Genomic DNA, 22,876 nt, shown 5'->3' with positions numbered 1-22,876 from the left:
TTCTACTAGAATGTTTGTGGACTCCTCTTATCTTTGTGTTTGTTGCTCCTTCATCTCTAGCTGGGCTTTGATATGCCACTAATTCATCATGTGATTTAGGATGAATTATTTAGGTCAACATTTTCACAAATATCCACTATTTTGGATTTGTAATTTGACTTGTAGGGAAGAACTGACACAAGCTTAGGATATAACTATGTAAGGGTCTATGCAGGGAACCTAAGCTCTCTAAACAGACAATGGACAGTGAGGTTGGAGCTTGTGGAAGTGGTATGATAATCCATAATGACATTTCTAGTGGGCCAACAAAAAATTCAGGAAGACTTAGCAAATACAAAATGTGGTTTACGGCTCCTTGTAATGCAAATAAACCAGCTGTCTGTTGTAATACATACACCAAAATTGCACAATAAGAAAAGGACTAGATCTTTGTAACAGCATCTAATGTTCATTTTTTTTAAAAGAGTTTGTTAAGAAGACACTTTTGGGAGTGGCTAAAGACTTTTTAGTCTGAAAATAAAAATTTAACAAAACAATGATAGAAATATACCTATCTCAATTATACTTCTATCTCATAAAAAAGTTCTGAAAAGAAGTGAAATTCCTGTTAACAGAAAGAGGGATTGATACCTCATCTCAAACACCAATGGAATAGATAAATGCCAGCTAAGAGTCACACGAAACAGTATCTCAAGGCGGGTACTCATGGGAAAGCGAACGGTCTATGATGTGCACCAGTACAGAAAAGAAGGGCCTAACAAGCAAGCACACAATTAATACTTGAAAAGGTGTTGGTTCTGTTACAACATAAAAACAGTGTAAAATATATATAAAAAAAAAGAATTAATGAGAAACAAAAAGCTTTCCTAAGATGTTCTTTCACTAACCTTAATTTTTCAAAACTTAAGGCAGTTTCTAGCTGTAGAAAATGCAAGGATAAAAAAGTAGGATTAAATCTAAAATGTAGGAAAGCTGGTAATCCAGTATCAATTTAGTGCAAAGTTTTCTGAAAAGTCCATTCCACCCCTGAAAATACAGCATTAGACCAAGAAAGATCTGCTCTAGCCTGTGTTCCTCGTAACTTTTAATGCTAAATCTCATCTTTTTGTTTTTGGGTCAATTCCCATGTTTGCTCAACCATGTTTGGTCCAAGTGCCCATGGAAAAAAGGGTAAATCATATTGCAAACCTACCACCTCTGTGTTGGCATTTGTTACAAGATTTTGGCAGGCTGCAGAAGGTTCTACAGAAAGCTGTATGTCCACCAAAACTGCTGTATGCATTTCTGATTGAATGCTGTGTGAGAGATGTGAATACTTTATGCTCAAAACTAGAAGGGAAATAATAGAAAGAAGAGAGAAACTTAGCAGTTTACAAGTGGACATACCTCTAATGATTCAGTCAGGAGCAATGAATGAATGAATTCCCAAAGACCATTCCAGATTTGAAGAAACTGTTAACTTGAAGACATGAAAGTTTTCATCACTAGCACTCTGAGCTGTGAAGATTCAACTATGCTTAATTATCATGCTGAACTAGAAATGTGATAATAGTAAGTATCTGAGAAAGACCTAAGAAGATCAGTGACAGAGCTCAAGAGACTTTAAATTTTCACTCTTTACAACTGTACCTCTGCACCACTGGTACTGCTTATTTTTCCAGAACTGGGCCATGGTGTCACCCATCCTACTCAAGAAAATCTGGATTGCTCTGGCACATATACCATCAACTTCCAAGAGAGATGAAGGTCAATAATTGTAATAATGTGCAGAGATTTGGCTTAACCTTTCGGTCTTCGTAGCAACAGAGGCTACTGGCAAATTTTTTGATTGCTATCTTAATTTTAATTACCGATTTTTTTAATTGAGTAAAAAAGAAGCTTCACTGTGATATGAGAAAGAAAAGCAGTATAAAAGGAACAAAGGGAGAAGGGACACATGCCTAGCCAGTACTCTAAGTCTGACCTACCCCTTCCTATGCTGTAAAACTATCAGATAATAACATATGAAGACAACCTATTTTCATGTAAGGCAACAACATGTTATGAACAATGCTAGGAAAAGCAGATCCCAGCAGGCCAAGTCAGAGTTATCAACTAATAGGAAAACATTCTACATGTACCACTGGACTACTGCTGGCAACTTGCATTGAAGCTTGACAAGTGTGCACCACCACTACCAATAGTTTGTTGAAGGTATTACACTCACTATAGCAACATACACTCATAAACAATATCATCATTAAACGAATAATTTCTTAGGTTTGGATACTATTACAGTAGTCACAAACGTCCAGAATGAAAATGAAATGTCACAGGTTTGTCTTCCAGGCTCTTCTAGTCCGACCGAAGGTACAAAACACCTCCAGACTCAGTGGTGGGGGAGTATTCTACTCTCTCCATGAATCAAACATTTCTGAATCTCTATAAATGTCATGCTTTGCCCAATATTCAGATTTCGGGTAGGTTTCATTTCATGCAGACAAATGTGTTCCTATCTCCCAATGAACTCTGGAAGATATTTTAAGATATCATACCTGCTCTGGACAACAGCTTGTCCTGAACAGTGAACTGATTCCATCTGTTACTCTGTTTTATCAGTCTGAAGCCATAAAATCTTAACAGAATTTGCTTTTATCACTTGGAGAGCTGAAGGTTGGCATTCCAATTACAGCTCTGTGATGAAGAAACAGCACTCACAGAGAAGAAAAAAAAAGAGTACTATAAACAGTGTGATGACAAATATTTTTCGAAGTTCAGCAAAACAGAGCAAGTATTCAGGACAACGACTCAAAATGAAGAAGTCTCACAACAACACACAGGATTGTGACACAGGACTGCTGGGCTCTGAATACAGAGTTGTGAACAGTCCCTTGACACTGCTGGTCGTCTAATCACTTATCTGTCACAGCAGAATATTGTCATAAAAAAAAGCTTAGTATTTGATAAAGTCACGCAGGTATTTACCTGAAAGGTGTTGCTAAAGTGCAAAGCATTAATTTATACATGGCTAAACTCTGTCATGTATTAATAGAAGTTCTTTGTTCCTCTAGCACTTTGTCTTTCCGCTTTAGCGAACTTCTTATACTATCTCCCTCAGGGAAAGTTTGCTAGCAGACAGCATTTGCAGTAGTTAAAAATCAACATCTATATCTACAACTTCCTTTCTGACTGTTCCTGCTTGAAACTGATAGATTAAAATTCATTTTCTGGAATGTCACTTTGAAGATAAAAATTGCAGGGCAGATCTGGACACAATTTCTCATTTTGCTCAAAAAACAACGAACAGCAACAACAAAACAAACCAAACAAACAAACAAAACCCACAAACAGGCGATGACATTTAGGTGAGATATTTCCATGCCTTTCTTTCACCAAGATTATCAAAGAAACAAAGAAAGAAAAAAGAAACAGCACGGTATTCGCAAATAAATAAACTGAGTAGCCACATTACCTCATAATTAAATTACATAGTATTGTCACTGTATGTCTTCAGTGCAGTAAGTGATAACTAAGTGGTAACTAAGATGTCCTCAATCACACCGGAGCTCCAAGATTAATCTACCTTGAATGGGCAACCAACCACATGGCAAATCAACATTTGAGTTTCTGATTCTGAAACAGTACTTCGCTCTCACACCAATTTCTCTAGAACTTTTGGGATTTGTATTCTCACAGCACGTGGGGCTGCAAGTAAATTGAGTAGCTCAGATCCTCCACCAGGCAATTGTGAAGAGGGGGAAAAAAAACGTTGTCACTTTTAGCAGAGTCAGACTATCTCGGGACGCTACTTGGCTTGCAATATCAGTGGAAGAAAAAGGAATATCGACTACTTTTATTTAACTAGAGAGTGTTTTTGTGGTTTGCCAGAACTGTTTCTAGCAATGAAGTGCTTAGCAAATCTCCTTCAATGGGAAGCGTTTTGAGAACACAGTAATAAATCAACACCATAATATCACTAAGATGTTAACGATACTGTTCACTTAAGTTTAATGTAAATATAAATGAATGAATGAATGATATTGCTGATGAAGAATAGACATATTAATGTCTTGATGCATCATCATTAAGACACACATGCAAGCAGTACATAAGATACAAAGGGCAAGCTTAAAACCATGCTTCTTTGAAATCTTCTCCAAGGTGATTATGTCCAGCATCCCATTCTGCCAAGCCAAAGCAAGGGTAAATAGGGCAAAAGACTGGAGTGTTCCTAGAATCCAGTAAGTATAACAGAAGAACTAAACCAATGATAACGCCTCTGTCAATTTCTGTTGACATCAGCCTGTCTTCTGTCAATACAGAGTGATTTGTCAGTCACAGTGTTGTCACTGTATATCTTCAGTGCTACTATACACCCAGAAATGAACAAAGTAAGAAAATAATTTCTTTCTCTCTCTTCTTTTCACACATATTTGAAACCAAATTCAAAACAACAAGTAAACATCTGTAATTTCATTCACTGACCCTTGGCCAATCAGGAAATGGAAAGTGAGGTACATGGTCAGAGCCAACAAAACAGTTCAGAGAGAAGAGCTGGAAGCTGTTTCTTGAAACCATGAAGAGAGCGAAGCAGTGGACCTAGCTCTCCAGTCAAGGGAGGAATGATGGATGAAAATATGAAGTAGGGATGCTTCTACTTCTACTAAAGAGGCAAGATGAGGAATAAGTAAATCAGCAATTTAACATCAGAGAAATAACTTTATGCTATTGACATATTAACACAGAAACTCTTAATGATATTGTAAACTTTCTCCCACATTATTGTGAAGACAACTGGGAGCTCCTGTGCAAGGTCATAACATTAATTACAGTTTAAGAAGGTAATTAAAATAACCATCTTTCTATGTACACATACCTTCTGGGTGGGGAAGGGGCAGTGGGTGAAACCAAACACACAAAGATAATTTACTTAGCATTTGATTAATTCAAAATACTGTTAGGCACTGTGGGAAAAATGCAGTTTGCACTCAGAGTATAATCACTGTTGTTTGATAATGTCCAACATCTACAAGATGAAGTCTGTAAATCCGTACAACGTGGAAGACTGCCCCTTACCACATATATCCCTCTAGTCTCATTTCCACACTGTAATACCTTCTTCCATTTAAGCCCAGTGAAAGTGAACAGATTAAGACATTCAGCCACTATTAGTGTAATCTGAACTACATGTGTAAATCCATCCAGTGTCCTAGGGACAACCAATTCCTCATTCTGTGAAAGTATTAACTTAAATTTATAGGGCAGAACTGAAATTGCCAGGTGCATAAAATCTTTATTATGCTTACAGAAGAAATACTAGATCTTCCTTCTCTCGCCTTGTAGTACACACAATTCTCATTTGAAACAACAGCTGAGTATGCAATAATAATTTGTAATGTGAAATACTGTTAATGTGTTTCCTGAGAGTTTCTTTTCTAGAACATAGCTGAAATTACTTTTATTGCTCAAGTTTTCATTACAGAAATGTCATAGTACGTATATCTTTGGTCTCTCATGTACCTTGCTACAGGGCATGACAAGCTAATGACAAGGCTTTTTTCCCACCTCTTTCTCCCCTTCCTATGAACATCAGTGCACTAATATTTAGATTTACTTTGAAGCAAACAGTAAATGTCTACGGAGCTGTTTTCATTTCTCATTCTTATTCTGATTAATGAGCTGGAGGAACACTCCTTCCCTCCCTTCTATTTCTGTGGTTGAAAACATCGAGCTTATGACTCTTTTATACCATTAAACAAAAGTTTTAGAACTACATTCACTACTGGATGGATGGGACTTGTGTGACATTGATGGCTATTCCAAAAGGCAATAAGGGTCAGCAAAGCCACCCTTCAGCAGCCAGTACAGGATGAAGGAGGTAAGATACAATACCAGACTGAAATATTTTTGAGTGGATAAAAAGGCATCAAAATCCATTTTACACCTAAACAGCGGGGGGGGTGTAACCCAGGGCTGTCACGGGCAAGGAACAGAAAACACAATACTCTCTGATGGATAACTGAGCAAGAGCAGAGTAAAGAATGACATTAACCTGCAGAGGTTATTAGCACGGCTTGCTGTGCCTGTATTGAACAGCTACATTACAATGAATGTTTATAAAACAAACTGTATTACCAGTCAGAAGGTAACTGAGCACAATCATGGTATAAATTATTACAGAAGACTACAAATGGAAGTCATTAAGAAAACATCAAGAATGTGAAAAAGCTATCATATCTGTCCTAGAAACAAAACAAGCCAGTAAAAAGCAACAAATTTAAGATTTAAAATCTAGCAATTTGATAGACCTTTTTTTTTTTTTTTTTGACTCAATGATTACTAAAGTTGTCCTACTCTGTAGTGATTTTTCTCCACAAAAGAACTTTAATCTGAAGTCTTAACCCTGCTATGGTTCTCATCACAGGAAGTTAAAGACGGTAGAAGCTAACATGACATACTGAAATTATTCAGCCTCACATTTTTGGAAATAAAAATTCTTGCCTAAGTCCCAACTGGACTGTCCTGACTGGCCTCATGATACATACACACTGTATAATTTTAAAATAATGTGTTCAGACTCAACCTTTACCGATATGCTTTTTTCTTAAGAAAAGCAAGATCCATGCAATTATGAACATTAGAGGTACCAATACAGTTCTCAGGACAGTAAAGATGTGATAAATCCCAATGTCTCCTCCAAACGCCAATCAAAATAATTACCACAGCTTATAACAGCAAAACAGAGTTCCTATCTCAGAGGAACATTTCAAATGCATTTTACCCAGAAACTGGAGGAAAAACACTCATCAAGATTCTTACCTAATGAAATATCCAAAACCCTTCAATAATGGTTTTGATGTTTGTTCTTGCATTAAGGCAAAACATTGTCATTCATTTATCAGCATGTTTTCTTTGCTTCATTGAGCTGACCTGCAGTATTTCTCTCAGACTCAGTTCATCAAAAATGAAATTGCACTCTCCTGTGCCGTACAACACAATAACTCAAACGGTGTCATTATTCTTTGTATAATTAGTTTTCATATCAACACTCATGCAGCTTCCATGGCATGCCACATCCAGGCTGGAGGAGACGTGCTGTGTGACCAGAGGCATAAAGCGCATCCCCAGGAAAAAGGACATAGAAACTTTGTTCCATGTGAGCCCAAGCAGCAAAAGGACAGCGTAATGCTGAAGAGACAGCTGAAAGGTGTTTGGGGTCAGTCTAAGAAATCAGTATTTCATCTAGCTTGTCCTAAGGGAAAACATGTAATCAAAGCTGAACTTTTCCCATGAAAAGTTCTGATTCCATGGAAGATACAATTTCTGAGGAAAAGAAATTGTGCACTTGTCCTAAATTAGTTGTGGCATTTCAGTTGGATACAATGCACTTCATTTTTTTTTCCCTTCCTACCTATCATCCCTGAGACTATTAAGTATTAGGGGTTTCAGTCTTTCCAAGTGGTAGTTTCTGAAGTCCAGCTAAAAAAGAAAAGCACAGTTTGTTTCACCAACTTGTAGTGCCTCCCAAAAGAGGTAGGCAATGCAGCACATTTCCCATGTTCTGGAGCTAAAATGTAGTCTATGAATTGCAGTTAACCCTGCAGCTCTGTCAGGAAAGAAAAACTATTCAGAAAGGAGAGAGAGAAATGGAGACGGAGGGAGAACACACTACTCAAATTGAGTGCAGAGGCAAAAAACTGGAAAAAAAAAGTCATGAAGATTTTGCAATTTTAATTTCTCTGCTCCTTCGGTTAGAAAAGACATCAGTGTCATCAGTGTCATAGCAATGGGGAGAATTAATATAATAAGAAATGCTGGGAGGGGCATAGGGAAAAGGATATGGAAAGAGCATGTGCAATGCCTGTCCTCTGCAAGGTGGAAATGTGATGAGGCAAAGGAGTCAGGAGTGTATGCAGGCCTACGGTTTTCCTAGCCTTTGAGTAATTATTTTTTTCTCTTTACTTTGCCCCTACAAGTGTGTCTACAATGCAACAAGTGCAGCATCTGGATGTTGTGTGTATGCGGAAATTCAAGGGATGAATGCCTCCTCTGCAAACAGGGCTGCGCCACTCACTTGAGGTGAAGGGGATATACTTTAATCTCTCTGCTGGAATAATTTCCTTTGACTCTGAAAATCCAGACATCAACATTACGTCTCTACATGAAATCCTGCACTCCTCTAGCACAGACAATGACAGAAATAGAGTGCCACTCAGCTGTACTTCTACTGAATATGAACCTCACTAATGATCTGCTAGAGTCTCTCTTTAATGCTCAATTGTGCACATGAGTATAGTGCTGCCAACTTCAGCAACGTCATAATGTTTTAAGAGTTCTTGAGATCACTCAGTGAAAGCTGCTGCTGGACAGCTACAGCATCACTTGTTTCATTCGTGAGGCTCTTCTTGTGAAAATTCACCTCACTGAGGCCAGTTTGCAAGCCTCTAACAGGCTGGCATTTGTATACTCTTGGCCAAGATTTTCCAACAGAAGTGGCAGCTGGATTCTGCAAGAGAAGGTGACCACTGCTCTCCCCAGACTGCAGCAGACAGTACCGCTTCCCACCCTACAGTCTGGTCTGTGCTTTTCCCCTCCTTTGGACGCAGAATATGTTAAGAAGAAAAAATATCTGAGTCACAGTCAAGGAGAACAGGAGCAAGAGACAGAAAATGAGGATGAAAAGAGAGAGAGAGAAAATGAGATCTGATGAGGAGCTAGAAAGTCTGGTTAGGAGAAATGCCTGGAACTCAAAACTACAAGGAAGGGTATGCTGGGATGGAGGGAGCAGGGAACAAGTGAGCCCTGGAACTAAGTGAGAAGAGAGGAAACAGCTGATGAGTGAGGGAAAGAAATTCTGTTGTATAAGAAACACCACTCTGTCTGTTTTCAAGTTATTAAGGAAAGAATTCAGCAAAATTATATAGGATTTTTTTCCCTTTTGTAATAGAATATTAGTAGGAGGCAAGGAGCGAAAAGAAAGCAAGATGTTCTTTAAAAAGGCATTTAAAAATTGATAGCACTCTGCTGATAAACACTTAAGTTGATCGTATCTCTCATTGTGTTTGAGAGAGACTGTTTTACGAGGTACTGTGCAACTGCCACTGCCTTGATACTGTCAAGCAGAATCCCCTATCTAAAAAAGAAGTAGCAAGAGCAGAGTCAATTCTCTTTCAAACAGGCCAGCTACACGACCCAGCCTTGACCTGAAGAAATTGCCTACAGGAATGGAAAAGACAGCCAAGTTCCCAGACAACTGGCTTTTACAACAACAACAAAAATAGGAAAGGGGTAGGGATAGGATAAAGGAAGAGAAAGGGAGAGGAAATCAATTTTTGTACTTGTGTCAGATGTTATCTACAGACCTCTAAGAAATGAGTACCTGAATAGCTCATCTAGCATTAAATAATAGCAAATTACAGTCATCATGGTTTTGATATGGATCTGCATTGTCAAAAGCATTAGCACACACTTCCCACACCAGAGCCTCCTGAAACCCAGGCACTTTGAAAGCAAAGGAGTAGAGGTACAAGATACAAGAAACAGTTGCTAGATTTAAAAACACCATCTCCTTTCAAGCTAAAAAAATATCCAGATGGATCGTTTCATGTTTTTATTTTCTGGTATGGTAGTATATTTAGCTAGACACTGTTAAGACATTTGACATCCTCCAATACTCAGGTTGTCCACTGCACTTAACATACCGATAGCAATCTTCTAACGAAAGTTATCTTAACATATCTGAGCAAGGATGCTGCAGAGGATAATAGTTGTTCTACATTTTATATTTTTCTTCTGCTAAATAAAATCAAATCATTTAGCTTCTTTATTAAAAAGTATTTTAATGTAAATATTTATATAAAATCTTCCCCTTAGTATAATTTTATTCTATTATAAAGGGATCATAAAAACTGGTCAGTGATCTGAATATGAGAAACAGTTGAATTTGTCTCACTTACTCTATTGCTTGGGTCTGGAGGGGACCTTAAAGATCATTTAATTCCAACCCCCTGCCATGGGCAGGGACATCTTCCAGTAGACCAGGATGATCAAAGCCCCATCCAACCCGAATTTAAACAGTTCCAGGGACAGGGCATCCACAGCTTCTTTGTGCAACCTGGTCCAGTGCCTCACCACCCTCTGAGTAAATTTCTTCCTTATATAAGCTAAATCTACCTTCTTTTAGTTGAAAGCCATTACTCCTTGTTCTATCACCACACTCCCTGATAAAGAGTCCCTCCCCAGCTTTTCTGTAAGTCCCCTTAAGGTACTGGTATTCCTCTCTACATGAAGCAAAGTCATAAAAACTTCATTGCCTCATGAAAGATTTAGCCTTGTGCTGAACGTCTGCAGTCTTATCCTCATGCAAAGTTCATCAAGGATGGCAGATGGTGCTGCTGGTTCAAGTCCCACATTAGAATAGGTTTGTCTTGTCAAAAGGAACTTAATTATGCATCTTTGTGGCCTCAATCCATCAGCACGAATGGCAAACCAAGCAAGGGATGATCAGAAAAATCTCCAATTACATTCAGTAAACAAACTTCACTGCTGCTATTTCCAATAGAAAATTATATTTAGTCAGCCTGGTATAGGAGGCAACAAATATCATAAGGTTATTGGCTGACTTTTATAAAGAGCTGGCAACTGTACTCATTGACTCAGAGAACTCAATGTTCATAAAAAAATAAAAAAACAGATGAACACAACCCTTGCAAAAAGGTAGTGAGAAGGCAAGTACTTCCAAATGTGAAGGTGAATACTATTCGTTTCTGTACAAGATACCAAAACACTACTGTGCAAGCCATGAACATTCATGTCTTCACTATATTGATTTATCTTAAGAACAAGTATTACCCAGCACAGTGTGTGGAAAAACCTTCTGGCACAGTGCAGAAGTCAAGAACTCCGTTGTATATAGCAGTGTGCAAAGCAGATCTGACAACCCTCTCTGAAAATTATGCCTTTGGTGTTGGTGTCAACCCAAAACCATGTTTTTGCCAGACTAGTCACTGACACTAATGGTTTGTTATTGCCAGTACAGAAGAGCCTTTCAGACAACCAGTATTTTGGTATAGAAATATCATTCCTACTGTACCAGATCTGCACCACAGAAAAAGAGGAAAGTGAAAAGAAAATAAAGGTAACTATTTGACAGAAAGACGTCAGGAAAATGCTTTCAGGTATTAGAAATACTAGTTAACAAATACAGTACATGAGATTTAAATTAAAAGCTCTGCGAAGTGCTTCACAGTGGTGTCAAATACCACAATCATCACTGTATTCCTGTAGAAAGAAGGCCTGCTCAGTACTTTCACGGATCACTGAAAAGAATCCCAAGTCTCCTCCTTTGCAGCTGCAGCAAGCATCAGAATCTAAGTAGGTTTTTAGCCTTCATTTCCTTCAGTTTTCCAGTTGGGAATTTATTGAGAATTAACTTGCAAATTTCTGTTGAATAAATCTCTGATTTCTTTTTAATATACACACACAAACTGTAAGTTATTGTCCAAGTTGATCAGAGTTCTCACTCCTTTTTGAGTGGGAAACACTTGATTTATTGGCAATTGAGAATAATTGTCAAGATTTTTGGTTAGGCATCAATACAGATAATGTTCTTTAAAATGAGGATGTGAAACTGCCCTACTGGACTCTAACCCTATTGTATAAGTCATGAAGCACAACTAAGATAACTTAAAAGTAATAGATCTGAGAATATAGGTTAGAATGCACAATCAACTGCATTAGTGCTACACTAATACTCTTAGGAGGTAGACAGTTCAAATACTCTTAGTAGATAGACAGGTCAAAAATAAGAGTTTCATATCTTGCAAGGTTATCATAGAATCACAGAATGGCTTGGGTTGGAAGGGACATTAAAGATCATCTAGTTCCAACTCTCCTGCCATAGGCAGGGATGCCACCCACTAGATCAGGTTGCCCAGGGCCTCATCCAACCTGGTCTTGAACACCTCCAGGGATGGACACCTCCACAACTTCTCTGGGCAGCCTGGCCCACCTCCTGAGTGAAGAATTTCCTCCTAATATTTAATCTGGGTCTCCTCTCTTTTAGTATAAAATCATTACCCCTTGTCCCATCATTATTATCAGCACCTGGTTAACCATTTCTCTCTGAATTTGAAGGGAGGTATAGGACCTTGAAAATTTTATATAGCACCTAATATAGCAGGGTATATTTGCCTTGGATATTAAGGAGATTCTTAAGAATTAGCAAGGAAAGCCCCAAGACAATTGCACAAAACCACAGGGTATGGTGGGACAGCTGCAGAGGAGGTTGCACAGAGCAGGGAAGATTTTTTTAAAGGCAAAAAATAAGCATGAAATACAAACAGAAATTATACTGCAGGCTAGTTATAAAACTTTGCCAAGAGCAGAATGACAGAGAACTTGGCTAGAAGGGAACAGAAAATAACTAGAAACAAGGCTGGCAATATTAATGAGGCATGTAGTCTAGCCTCCAGAAACAAACGTTGGAAGCATTTTGACTGTGACAAAAGCATACTTGGAAGTTACATAGCAAAGGAAGCTAAGAAAGAGCTTACAATTCTGTATGGCAGAAGGGACACCTAAAACATGAAAAGAAAAGACAACAGGACAACTTCAGTGTGTGTGTGCATGCTTGGGGACAGGAAGCTTGGGTGGTGTGTGTATATATGGTGGATTGTTTGTTTGTTCGGGTGTTATGAAATTGAAATTCATCCTTGCTTGTCTACACAGATATGAAGTGCAACACAGGCTAGTGGCAATATGGGGCTGTAAAGATTCATTCAGGATGACTGCTAAAAATTGAAGCAGAAGCCTCAGGTAGAGAGGAAAACAGAAGATCTATAAAACAAGTGAAACAAGTTAAATGAAAAAGAGAAAACAAAAGCAAGGGAAAAAAATAGACTTCGGAAATTGAGAATAGCATGATAACCACTAAAGAGTAGCCTGCAAATAATTCTGAAGACACAACATAAAAGTTTACGAAGACAAATTTTTGTGTTTAGGATTTGGATGGTATAAAGTAGGATTACATTGTTCAGATCGGTCTGAAGAAATTGTTTCAGCCGCATAAGAAATTATTTTTATTAAAGACCATTTGAGTTCAAAAGAACAAATACACAAAAAAGCCACTTTCAAGGGTGCCCCAACTCTGGTACCATGCCCAGTTTGGCGTCATTTCTCTGAGGCCAGATGTGACAGTCTCAGCTTTCAAGCACAGAAGCAGCTCCCAGAAACTGGGAGTAGGTCACCAAGAGGTGTTGCAATTATTTGGGAAGCCACAAGGACTCCTTGTACAGGGCACATTGGGCATTCTAGCTCAGCCCTCCTCTGTTACAGTGTGCTCAGCAGTACGTGAAAAGCAGCAGAGAAAGTTGCTTCACTATGCACCCATAAAACTGAATTCTTACCTTAAAGAATAAGTGTATTTTTCCTCTAATCTTCCATTCTCTACACATCATGTAATCTGCCCTCGTAGTAGGATGAAATTTGTTGGACAATTTTTTTCCTTATTTGCTACTTTTATTTTAACTTAAAATTGCTTTTTTTTTCTCTCTCTCTCTTTCTGTAATTGTAATTGGAAAGAGGCTGCATAGACTTGGCCTTCCTGCTTACATTTAGATCTAGCCAGCATCAATAAAAGACAGCTTTGCCACTTAAAAGCTGCCTGATAACTGTCACTAATAACTGCAGTTTTCCCCCACCCTCTCCAACACCGTTGCCCCAGACTGATTTCTGATCTGTTTGATTGGGACTGTAATCAACTGCTAAAAAATATAAGCAACAACTGATAATTGAACTTTGGTTCTTTTTGGTTGGTTCAAGAGGTCTCATAATATTGCTGCTTCACCACACGATATACCACAGTACTGAATACCATTCAAAATTCAGTTTCTGACAATATTAATATATCTTTCTTGGTAATAAACACTTTGCTTCCACATACATGTCTGACAGCAAACTGTGAAACATACTGCTACAGTCCAATCTCAACTGCCAATGCAGTAAATCCCTCTGGAGCAGTTTGAAGGTACTGCTTTGTTGTACTTGAGCTGACACGCAAAAATAAGGCACACTCAGAAGTTTAATAATTCTGTACAAAATCTAAGAGAAAGGAACCAGGTTCATCTCAAGAAATAATACAGCACTTTTTCAGCAGCAAAACCACTAAGCTTGAAGGAGAAATATATGGACATGTACCTACCTCCAGTGCTAAAGTGACAACTTAATCTACATAATCTAGTGCTCACGTGGAATGCGGAAACAATATTTCCACATCTGAAGACAACTGTAGATCAGGTTCATACTGTTTCATAAAGCTTTGAAGTATTCCACCTTACACATTCTGAAGGGCTTCGATTTAAATCTCCTCATCTACTGAAAATGAACTAGAGATTAACTCCTCAGGGTACCACAATCAACAGAGTTAAAGCTTTCTTCAGAGCTAGAGTTGAGATACTGAAAGAATCAAGGTTTTGTTGAGTGGAGAAGAAAAACTTGTTTTCCAAAACAAGCATCTGTTCTGAAACGGACTGATTCCTCAAAGGTATTAAGGATGGTACATTTTGAAAACGGAAGGGGAAGGAAAGAGTTACAAATACTGTATTTGTTTTCTTTGCATTGTATTTGCCAGCCTAAAGGGACTAACAGTTGGCTAGCGGATAACAGCACAGGAAAATCTTAAGTGATAATTTTCTGTCTAGAACCGTTGAAGGCTCCTCTCTTAAAGTAAGAATTAGTGGTGCCTGGCCACCAAGACTGGAGAGCTTAATTTTTAATGAATCCATAAATCCAGACTATTTTCTGGATTAAATGAATTTCTCAAATGCATAGTTTGGACTGAATGATTTAAACTCTTTTTTAGGCATCAAAATTTATCTCCAAAAATTTGCAGCACATTTCAGTTGCACAGAATTCTAAGTCAGGAGTTTAAGTGCTCATATGCAGTACCCCAAATATATGTATTTTTATACTTTTTTTTCCCTTCCACAGGTTTTTCAGGGAGAAGGCGACTCTAAAACTCAAGGTCAAATGTGACAGATGCTAGTGATTCCTAACAGATTATGTGTCTCCTTAAGTCAAAAGACATACAGTTCAGTACCAACAATTCTGTGCATAGATTCTGTGGTCTCTATTCCCAGACGTGCGGGGTGGCATAGCAGACCATGTCAATCTAATTGTCAATGCTACAGTCTCAACCTCCCTTTGCCTCTAACTGTTGAAAACATTTGTAGTAAAAGACAGTGTCTCACTAACACAAAACAAATACAATCTAAAAAAAAAAAAAAAAGAGAGAGAAATTAGTGTTCTTCTTCCCATAGAGAAAAAGTGCTAGCACAACAGAACAGGTAATGTGCCCAGGTCATTCAGGAAATGCGGGACAGATACAAGAAGTGAACTCAATCCAGCAGCTCAGGTCACATCTTTTGAATCTACGTCTGAACAAGTCTGACCTGGTATTTCTGATTAGGTAGCTGATCTGAGGATCTGCACTGCCTCCACTCTTCAGGGAGGCCTAGATTACCTTCAGTTATATGAACCATATTAAGATCTATTTGTTACCTAATATTTTGGAAAAAAACAAAAACAAAAACTTGATTATGGGATTAGTAATAGTTTTCTGTAATGAAAGACCAAATTGAAGTTATGTAGCCATTTGCTATGTACTTACTAAAAAGTTTTGTTTGATATACAGTATATAGTATACTTTATTCTTTCAGTATATATATACAGTATATAATACTGCAACTTACCATTAATAGTGCCGGTAGAGATGTAAAATAATAATGGTAATTAAAATGTATGATGCTATTTTTGTCCCTGTCCGGCTCTAGCTTATCTGAAATACACAGATCAAAAGAAATAAAAATCAGTCCTGTATTACAAACTCTGACCTCATTGAAAAGATTTCCTTTGTATTTTCATTACTTCATTAAGCACATTTATAAGCTTACTAGCTTTATAATTGCAAATTTAACAGATAGGAAAATAATTAACAGGTGAAATGAAATCACTGGCCACAGTGACAGCCTGACAAGCTCTGAGGCACTCCAAGCCAACATTCAAATTGTGATAGTAACTCCTTTTCTAAATAACTCCTATGCTATGTACACATACTTGCAGTCTCCTCAACTACAGTAACACAAAAAATGCAGTCTATTAAATAGCAACAAGAAAGGATTGTAGAGAGCACCCTGGGAGCAGAAAATCAGCAAAAGACAGTAACAACATCTAGTGACATTTGGGATAAATCAGAAACTGCTATGCTCCATGGCAGGAATTCTAACAATTTTTTGCCATTACAACGGATTGACAGCAGTACATAGATTCTCTCCCTGTATCAATTGCATGGGCTTGTAAAACGCAACAGAACTTTAAGGAAGGCAGAAGAGACAAACCATATCAAAAACAGATCCACAAAGTTAGATCATCTAGAAACTCCATCATGCAACAAATCTAATTCTAACAGAATATAGCAGTGTGTTGTTCCCCATAGAGCAGTCCCTACAGATTGCTTAGGAACTAAATTAGTAAAGGTCTAATCAAAAGTATTCCAAAACCACCAAGATTAAATATAGAGTAAGACTTTTTTTGCCTTAAAACAATAATAATAATAATAATAATAATAATAATAATAATAATAATAATGGTACATAATTCTGTTGAATTGATAAACAAGGGCATAATTAACTTTTGAGTAGTGAGGATTGTTACAAATATTATGTAGAAAAGTTATTTAGCAAAATTTCTGGATAATACAAAACAAGAATCCGTTTGCCAACCTCTGCTGTTTCATCACTCAGGAACCACTTGCAGATAACACTTCTGACATATTCTTCCCGGTGTCTGTTCCATCTGCCCTATCCTAGTACTATGTAACATATCTTAAATTTTCTTGCTTTCTTCCTAAGCAAAATAAAACATGTAGTGAAATATGTCAAGTAATAAAATAAAACAAATATGCATCTTCTAAATAACTATTTCTGTACCATCTAAGCTTCATTATGGAATTAGTGAGTCCACAGTCTTGGGCTATTTTTTTCAGACCGAATGAGACCATAAGAGCAAACAGAACATCACTAGCTCTTTATCCATTACAACAAAAATGTGTATTGTGCTCACAAGGACAGCATGATTGAACCCTGGTAACAAATAAATATTTGGTACTATACTGTCTCTATTTTCCTAATAAAGTTTCAAGGCTTTATATATATTCTACTTAAGATTGGTTCAATATGTTGCCAACCAAAACACTTGCTTGGCTTCTTTCAATAAATAGAACTACCTGACAGCATTTACTTTTTTCTCTTGTAAATGTACATGAAGTGTGAAGACCTTGTAAGATATGAATATGTGTAATTCAGGTTATGAGATTTAAAAAAAATGAAGGGAAAAAAAGATACTGACATGGTGCATAGTTCAAGATATGAGAAAATCCACCCTGGAATTAATTTACTGCACTCCTCAAGTGCAGATTTTTCGATAAAACATGCTTTTCCTGCTATAAGCCTGATTTTCAGCAATGGTATGGACTCACAACTACACGTACCTTCCAGGTCTTATTTGCAAAACAGTATGTAAAGTGCACTGAATCAAAGAAGTGTCACCTGTAAAACTTCAAGGTGTTTTCTCATTTCTAGCACAGGCTCATCAGCTATCTTCCACTCAGAGCTTACAGAATTTTGTCAAAGAATTTATTACAAGACAGCACCATTTTTTGCAGTTTCTAACATATAGTATTAAAAAGAGTAAACTATAGGATTACTAATTGATTTAAGAACTTTATTGAATTATTCTTAAATTCTGATCAGCTATTCTTGCTTCCTACTTAAAGAAAAGATTTTTACGAAAGTAAGATTTGCATGTTTTATTATCAGAGCTTAGATAATCTAATCTAATTCCTCCAAATAAAGAGCACAGGAGTGCTTATCAGTTCTGGAATTAAGGTTAAAAAATAATAACAAGTAATAACAAACTGTTAGCCTACCGTCTGTGGCTACCATCTGTTGGGTAGGAACTTAACTGTCATTTTGTTACCTTTATGCGGGCACAATATCAGAGCCTTTCTTCCTTGCTGAGCTGGGTAAGAGCTACTACCTCTCACAGTGATGAGACAAGAGTGGAGGGGAATAAATGAACTAACCAGAGAAGTTTTATAGCGCAGACTACCAAGGATTCAGCAATATAGAATGGAGAAAGTCCCAGGCATGTCCTTACTCCACTATGTGCCATGGAAACGCTGTTGCGTAGCAAGCTGTACTTTTCTAAGTGGATGGGACAGGCAAGCTATAACCAAACTCACCTTCTTTACAAGCACAGGCAATCTTTTCTGTGGTGACAATCTCTTTCTGCCATCTGCAATACACAGCTGCATAGCCCATATTGTCTCCAGCAGATGGCAAAAGTGTGCATTTGTTACTGTAGTTAGTGATCTTCCCTTCAGGGCTCCTTACGTTTGGCACTTGCCTGTGCTCCAGATGTGAGCTAGAGCTCCTCCACGCAGCAGAGCAAAGCACTTTACACTCAGCAGTATTCCCTGCAAATGCCAAGGAGCAGTGGCATTGCCAATGCAGGAGGAACTTTGCACAAAGCACTTTTATTAGCTGTGGCATACAGCACAGCATTTTCAAAGAGCTAAGGAAAAAGACAGCTGCTGCAGCTCCCCTAATTACCTTTCCCCAGACGTCAACAGTAATTTACAATTTGGATGATATTGCTGGAACTAAGTACAATTTAGTTCCATACACAAGCTCTCCTGCTCACATTTATAGGCCATGTGTTATATGAAAATTACTTCTATTCAAACTGTTTCTATGACTTAGGTCATCACCTGTCAGCATTTTAACTGCACATTCTTCTTTTGCTACTGGAAAATACGGAATTTGCTATAGATAGTAGTCAGATAATCACATCTTATTTCAAGCACAATCCAGCAGGACTTGCTATTAGAAACTCTCTAATCTATCATATCAAAACAAAAAACATTTGGAGTGCTTAGTAAAAATTATGCTTCTTAATACACATTCTATGACAGAAAAAAAATAATAATAAAAAAATCAGTATATACAACAGGGACAACATTAGCCTCATATAAATCCAAATTCAATTCTAAAGCACTCCACTACTCCAGTGTTTAAAAATATGTACCACGTTCAGCTATGGCTCCTACTGTTTTGCCACTAACTAAAGTCTAAAGGATACATGGGAATTCTGGCAAATTAAGACATCATCAACAAGTAAGATTAATTGTGCAAAGAGGATAAAACATTTCACACAGTTTCACCCTTTAAAGATGAAAAGCTTTCCTCCACTGGCAGTAGCTCTGAACTGCTTTACTGACAAGAGACTGCATTTAAAAAATACAAATGCAACACAAAACTTAGAATTCATGCAGATGCACAAAACTCCAAAGACTCAGTAATATTCCAGCCCCAAAAGTACACTTGGGTAAAGAAGAAGTAAAAAGGAATCAGAGCAAATTAGTATTCGCAAGCAGCGAGAATAAAGGTGATGTCGACTTAGAGACTCACTGTTACATAGATCCAGTAGTTTGCTGATGCTTTGAATAATCAAATAAGCAATCACCAGTTTCTACAATAACTTAGACCCATGCAAGACCAACATCTACTCAGTGCGGTGTCCTGCTTTCCTTGATAGATATGTAGCGTTCATTTTGTGGTTGTATTGCTATGCAATTGTGTGTTTCTTCTCGATCAAGCTATGAGTCAAATGAGAGGATGAGACTTACCCATGTTTCTCTGGATTCTGTGCTGACAAGATTTCACTGCTGCTTTCATCAATGGGAAGGACCCGAGCAATATATTCTCCATTTTGCTGGAAAAATTTATAAACGGCCACTTGAACTATGCACTGGTTGTTGCTGCTTCTCAGCCAAGGGCTCAGGATGACAGGGCTTGGACTCTTGGATTCATTGAGGAACAGGAATGAACCTAGGATAGATGAAGCAATGGGAAATCTTTAAGGAAAAAAAATACAAAAAAAATCCCAGCATACAGATTAATACTTGTCATTTTTATGCCACAACTCACTCAGCAGCCCTTCTATACTTCCCACTCATCCTAAGATTATTGTTGCCACCTAATTTGGAAACTCCTTAGATTTAACTACCAGAAGAAAAGGCACAAAGTGAAAAAAGCCACAAACATTACTGGAGGGAAAAACATGTAACAGCAACTAGAAAAATCAATCAGTCAACCAAGAGATTTCCAAATTTAAGCCGAGGCAAGCCATCAAAGAAGTTTGGATTCTTGTTTTTATGTACTTATTACTTCCTGGACTTTATTCCCATCTCTGCAACTTCTCAGATGTGGTCCAGAGCCAAACATTATGGCCTTGGTCCAGTGGCATCCTGATTTGACAGGTCAGGTATGTATTAAATCTTTGTATCTGTTTTTCTCACCCAAATAAAGAACACATTCAATAGCTCTAGCTTTGATCTTCTATAAACAGAAGAGAGCAGCATTCTTAAGCCATAAGAGTCAGGATAAAAGCCTGACATCACTTTATTTCTTCAGCAATTCATTCTAACATATCCATTTTATATGCAGCTAATCCACGTTAAACTTCATTATTATCCAGTATGTTGACTCCCCTGGCCTAATTCTATTTCAGTACAATTTGAAGCTTATCCTGTTGGACAGAGGCGATGCATTTTCATTACGCTGTTGTTCATTTCAGGTAAGTCAAATTACTCCCCTTTGGCAGTTGACCAGTTTACCAATTCTTCCACAGAGTCAGCACATTGAGGTGTTTAGTCAGGTAAGTGAAAATTCAGCTAGGTAAATGAAAGGGACCGACCCTTAAAGCAAGAAAAAAATTTAAATTCCACAGATTCTTGCAAGACTGATCAGATAATCATAAAGGAGGATTATAAAGGAGGATTTCACTTCTGCAGTGTCCATTAAAAAAGCCTGTCTGTTACTACTCAAAACATACAGATCTGATCAACAATTTAATTTCACAAAGGGAGAAACTAAGGCCCAATAGGCTGTAATCTGTTTTTAAGTAAGCATGAATTTTAGCAGGAGCAGCAACTTTTTTTTTTTTTTTTTTTTTAAATACCGAGGTTGAAACTTCAAAGGAATCATTTTCAAAGTGGCTGAGCAGGTATAACTCAAGGCTTTGCTGATGCTCAGAATGTCTAAGAAACCCTGTGAAGCCATGAATGGATCCTTCTCACCTTCACCTTGGTGCCTAAGCTGTGGATCACAATGTGCAAAGCAGACATTCTCAGCTCCCATGACAGTTCATCTCATCCTAAAATGGACCTGGTGAATTGCCCTTCAGAAGTTCCCATTTCCACTGAACTGTGGGTGATGAGCTCAGATTTTAGTATCTCACTGCCAGATGCCAGTTTAGAACAGGGGAATTGCACTCCTGGTCACAGATGTCCCCTCTGAAACAATCTGACTTGTTAGTTTATCTCAGGTCCCATAGACGAATAAGAGAAAGGCTCAAAATGAAACACGGGTTCCTGTCAACCACCGTACTTCCCTCCCACATTTATCATCGGGAACGTTTTTGACAAACTTGTCAAAAAACAGTGTTCTTGACATTGCATCGCATTAATGACATATCTAAAACTGGAAAATATTTATACTGAAAGAAACAGACAGAAATACATAAGGTACAGCCTTCTCAGGTGTCAAGGTTTGCAAACAGAGATGAGTGAAATGTAGTTGCTACACTTTTTTATTAGCAAGATTCCTTTATGTGAAATGGTAGCCTTTAATCCAGCTACTAAAGGAATGGTTTGATGAGTTTAAACAAACACTGTAATTGTTACAGTTTAATATACACACTATTTTTGCTGGTCAGTAAAATAAAACCAGAAACCCAGCCTTATATATCATACTTCCATGTCTCTCCCTTTCGTTGCAAACAAAAGAGAATTAGAGCACTAAATCTTGTGGCTTTAATTGTACCATCCCCACAAGAACACTGAAATCTCTGACATGAAAGGGAGCAAAGAGACTTCTGCTGGTGGCAGAAACCCACTAAGCGTTGCAATAATTGCTGATGGTAGCTTGGCAGGTGCGAGAGCCATTTTCTCATCTTACTGCCTTGCAACAGGGAGTGAGATTTCTAACATAACAAAGAAACAAAAAGAAAGCTCACATTCCCCTATTTTTTTTTTTCCTGCAATGGTTCTGAATAAAGAAGTGTATGCTTTTTTACACCCTGACTTGAGGAAAGATTTGAAACCTCAGCGAGACCTAGTAGAAAACATGGCTAGCTGCTAGAGCAAATGTGTTAGTTCCTAGCCCCCTTTGGTTTGGGTACTTTTATTTACAGGGCAACTCTGGGCAAATGGGGCTTATTAATCATCACAAGGACAGCTCTACCTGTTAAATTATATTGCTAAAAGGAAAACGAGTTTGCCACGGTAGAGGCTACACAGCCACATTTGGGCAGCACGTTAGGAATAGACCCACAATATACTGCTGTGAAATGATGCCTAGAAAATCACTCCGAAGGACGTTGCTGTTATGCAGTATTGCCCTCAACAATGTACACAATCTTATTAGAAATGCCTTCTCAGTTTATATTTTTGTGAAGGCAGAGAGAGAGAGAGAGCATAAATACAACTTTGCTCCCGCTTTTGAAAGTTCAGCCGTTTCACGGGTGGCAATACTGTCTGCTGTGGTGCTCTCTTTTTGCTCTTACTGCCAGCCTAATTCATAAATGCTAAGGAAAGTATTAGAGCGGCATCTGGCTCTGGTGTTAACTGGGACTGTTCTCAAAGTTAAAATGAGAGGGACTTGCTAAGAAACAGAGAAAACGCAGAAGTATTGTTACAAGGATAATTTGAAGATTCCTCCTCACAAGCTACAAGATCTGCTTATCACTGAGCAAAGCAGTGAATTCCTATAGTAACCAG

At 37.8% G+C, this 22,876-nt stretch overlaps 1 protein-coding gene across 8 annotated transcripts in view; it reads right to left on the bottom strand.

Annotated features, from left to right (window-relative positions):
- Positions 1-22,876, bottom strand: part of ALK (ALK receptor tyrosine kinase) — a 305,848-nt gene that overhangs the window by 137,575 nt on the left and 145,397 nt on the right. For all 8 annotated transcript variants that reach the window (XR_014581118.1, XM_083827801.1, XM_083827805.1 and 5 more), the window contains exon 4: positions 19,724-19,925. Coding sequence is in view for 7 of the 8 variants with exons in the window: in XM_083827801.1 (XP_083683927.1) it covers positions 19,724-19,925 (202 nt within the window). In the remaining variant the exon portion in view is untranslated. The remainder of the gene's footprint in view (positions 1-19,723; positions 19,926-22,876) is intronic.

The sequence above is a fragment of the Anser anser genome (assembly GCF_964211835.1).
Source record: "Anser anser genome assembly, chromosome: 3".
NCBI classification, from domain to species: Eukaryota; Metazoa; Chordata; class Aves; order Anseriformes; family Anatidae; genus Anser; species Anser anser.
Note: the sequence above shows the minus strand (reverse complement) of the source record. Positions and strands in the feature narration are given on the sequence as shown.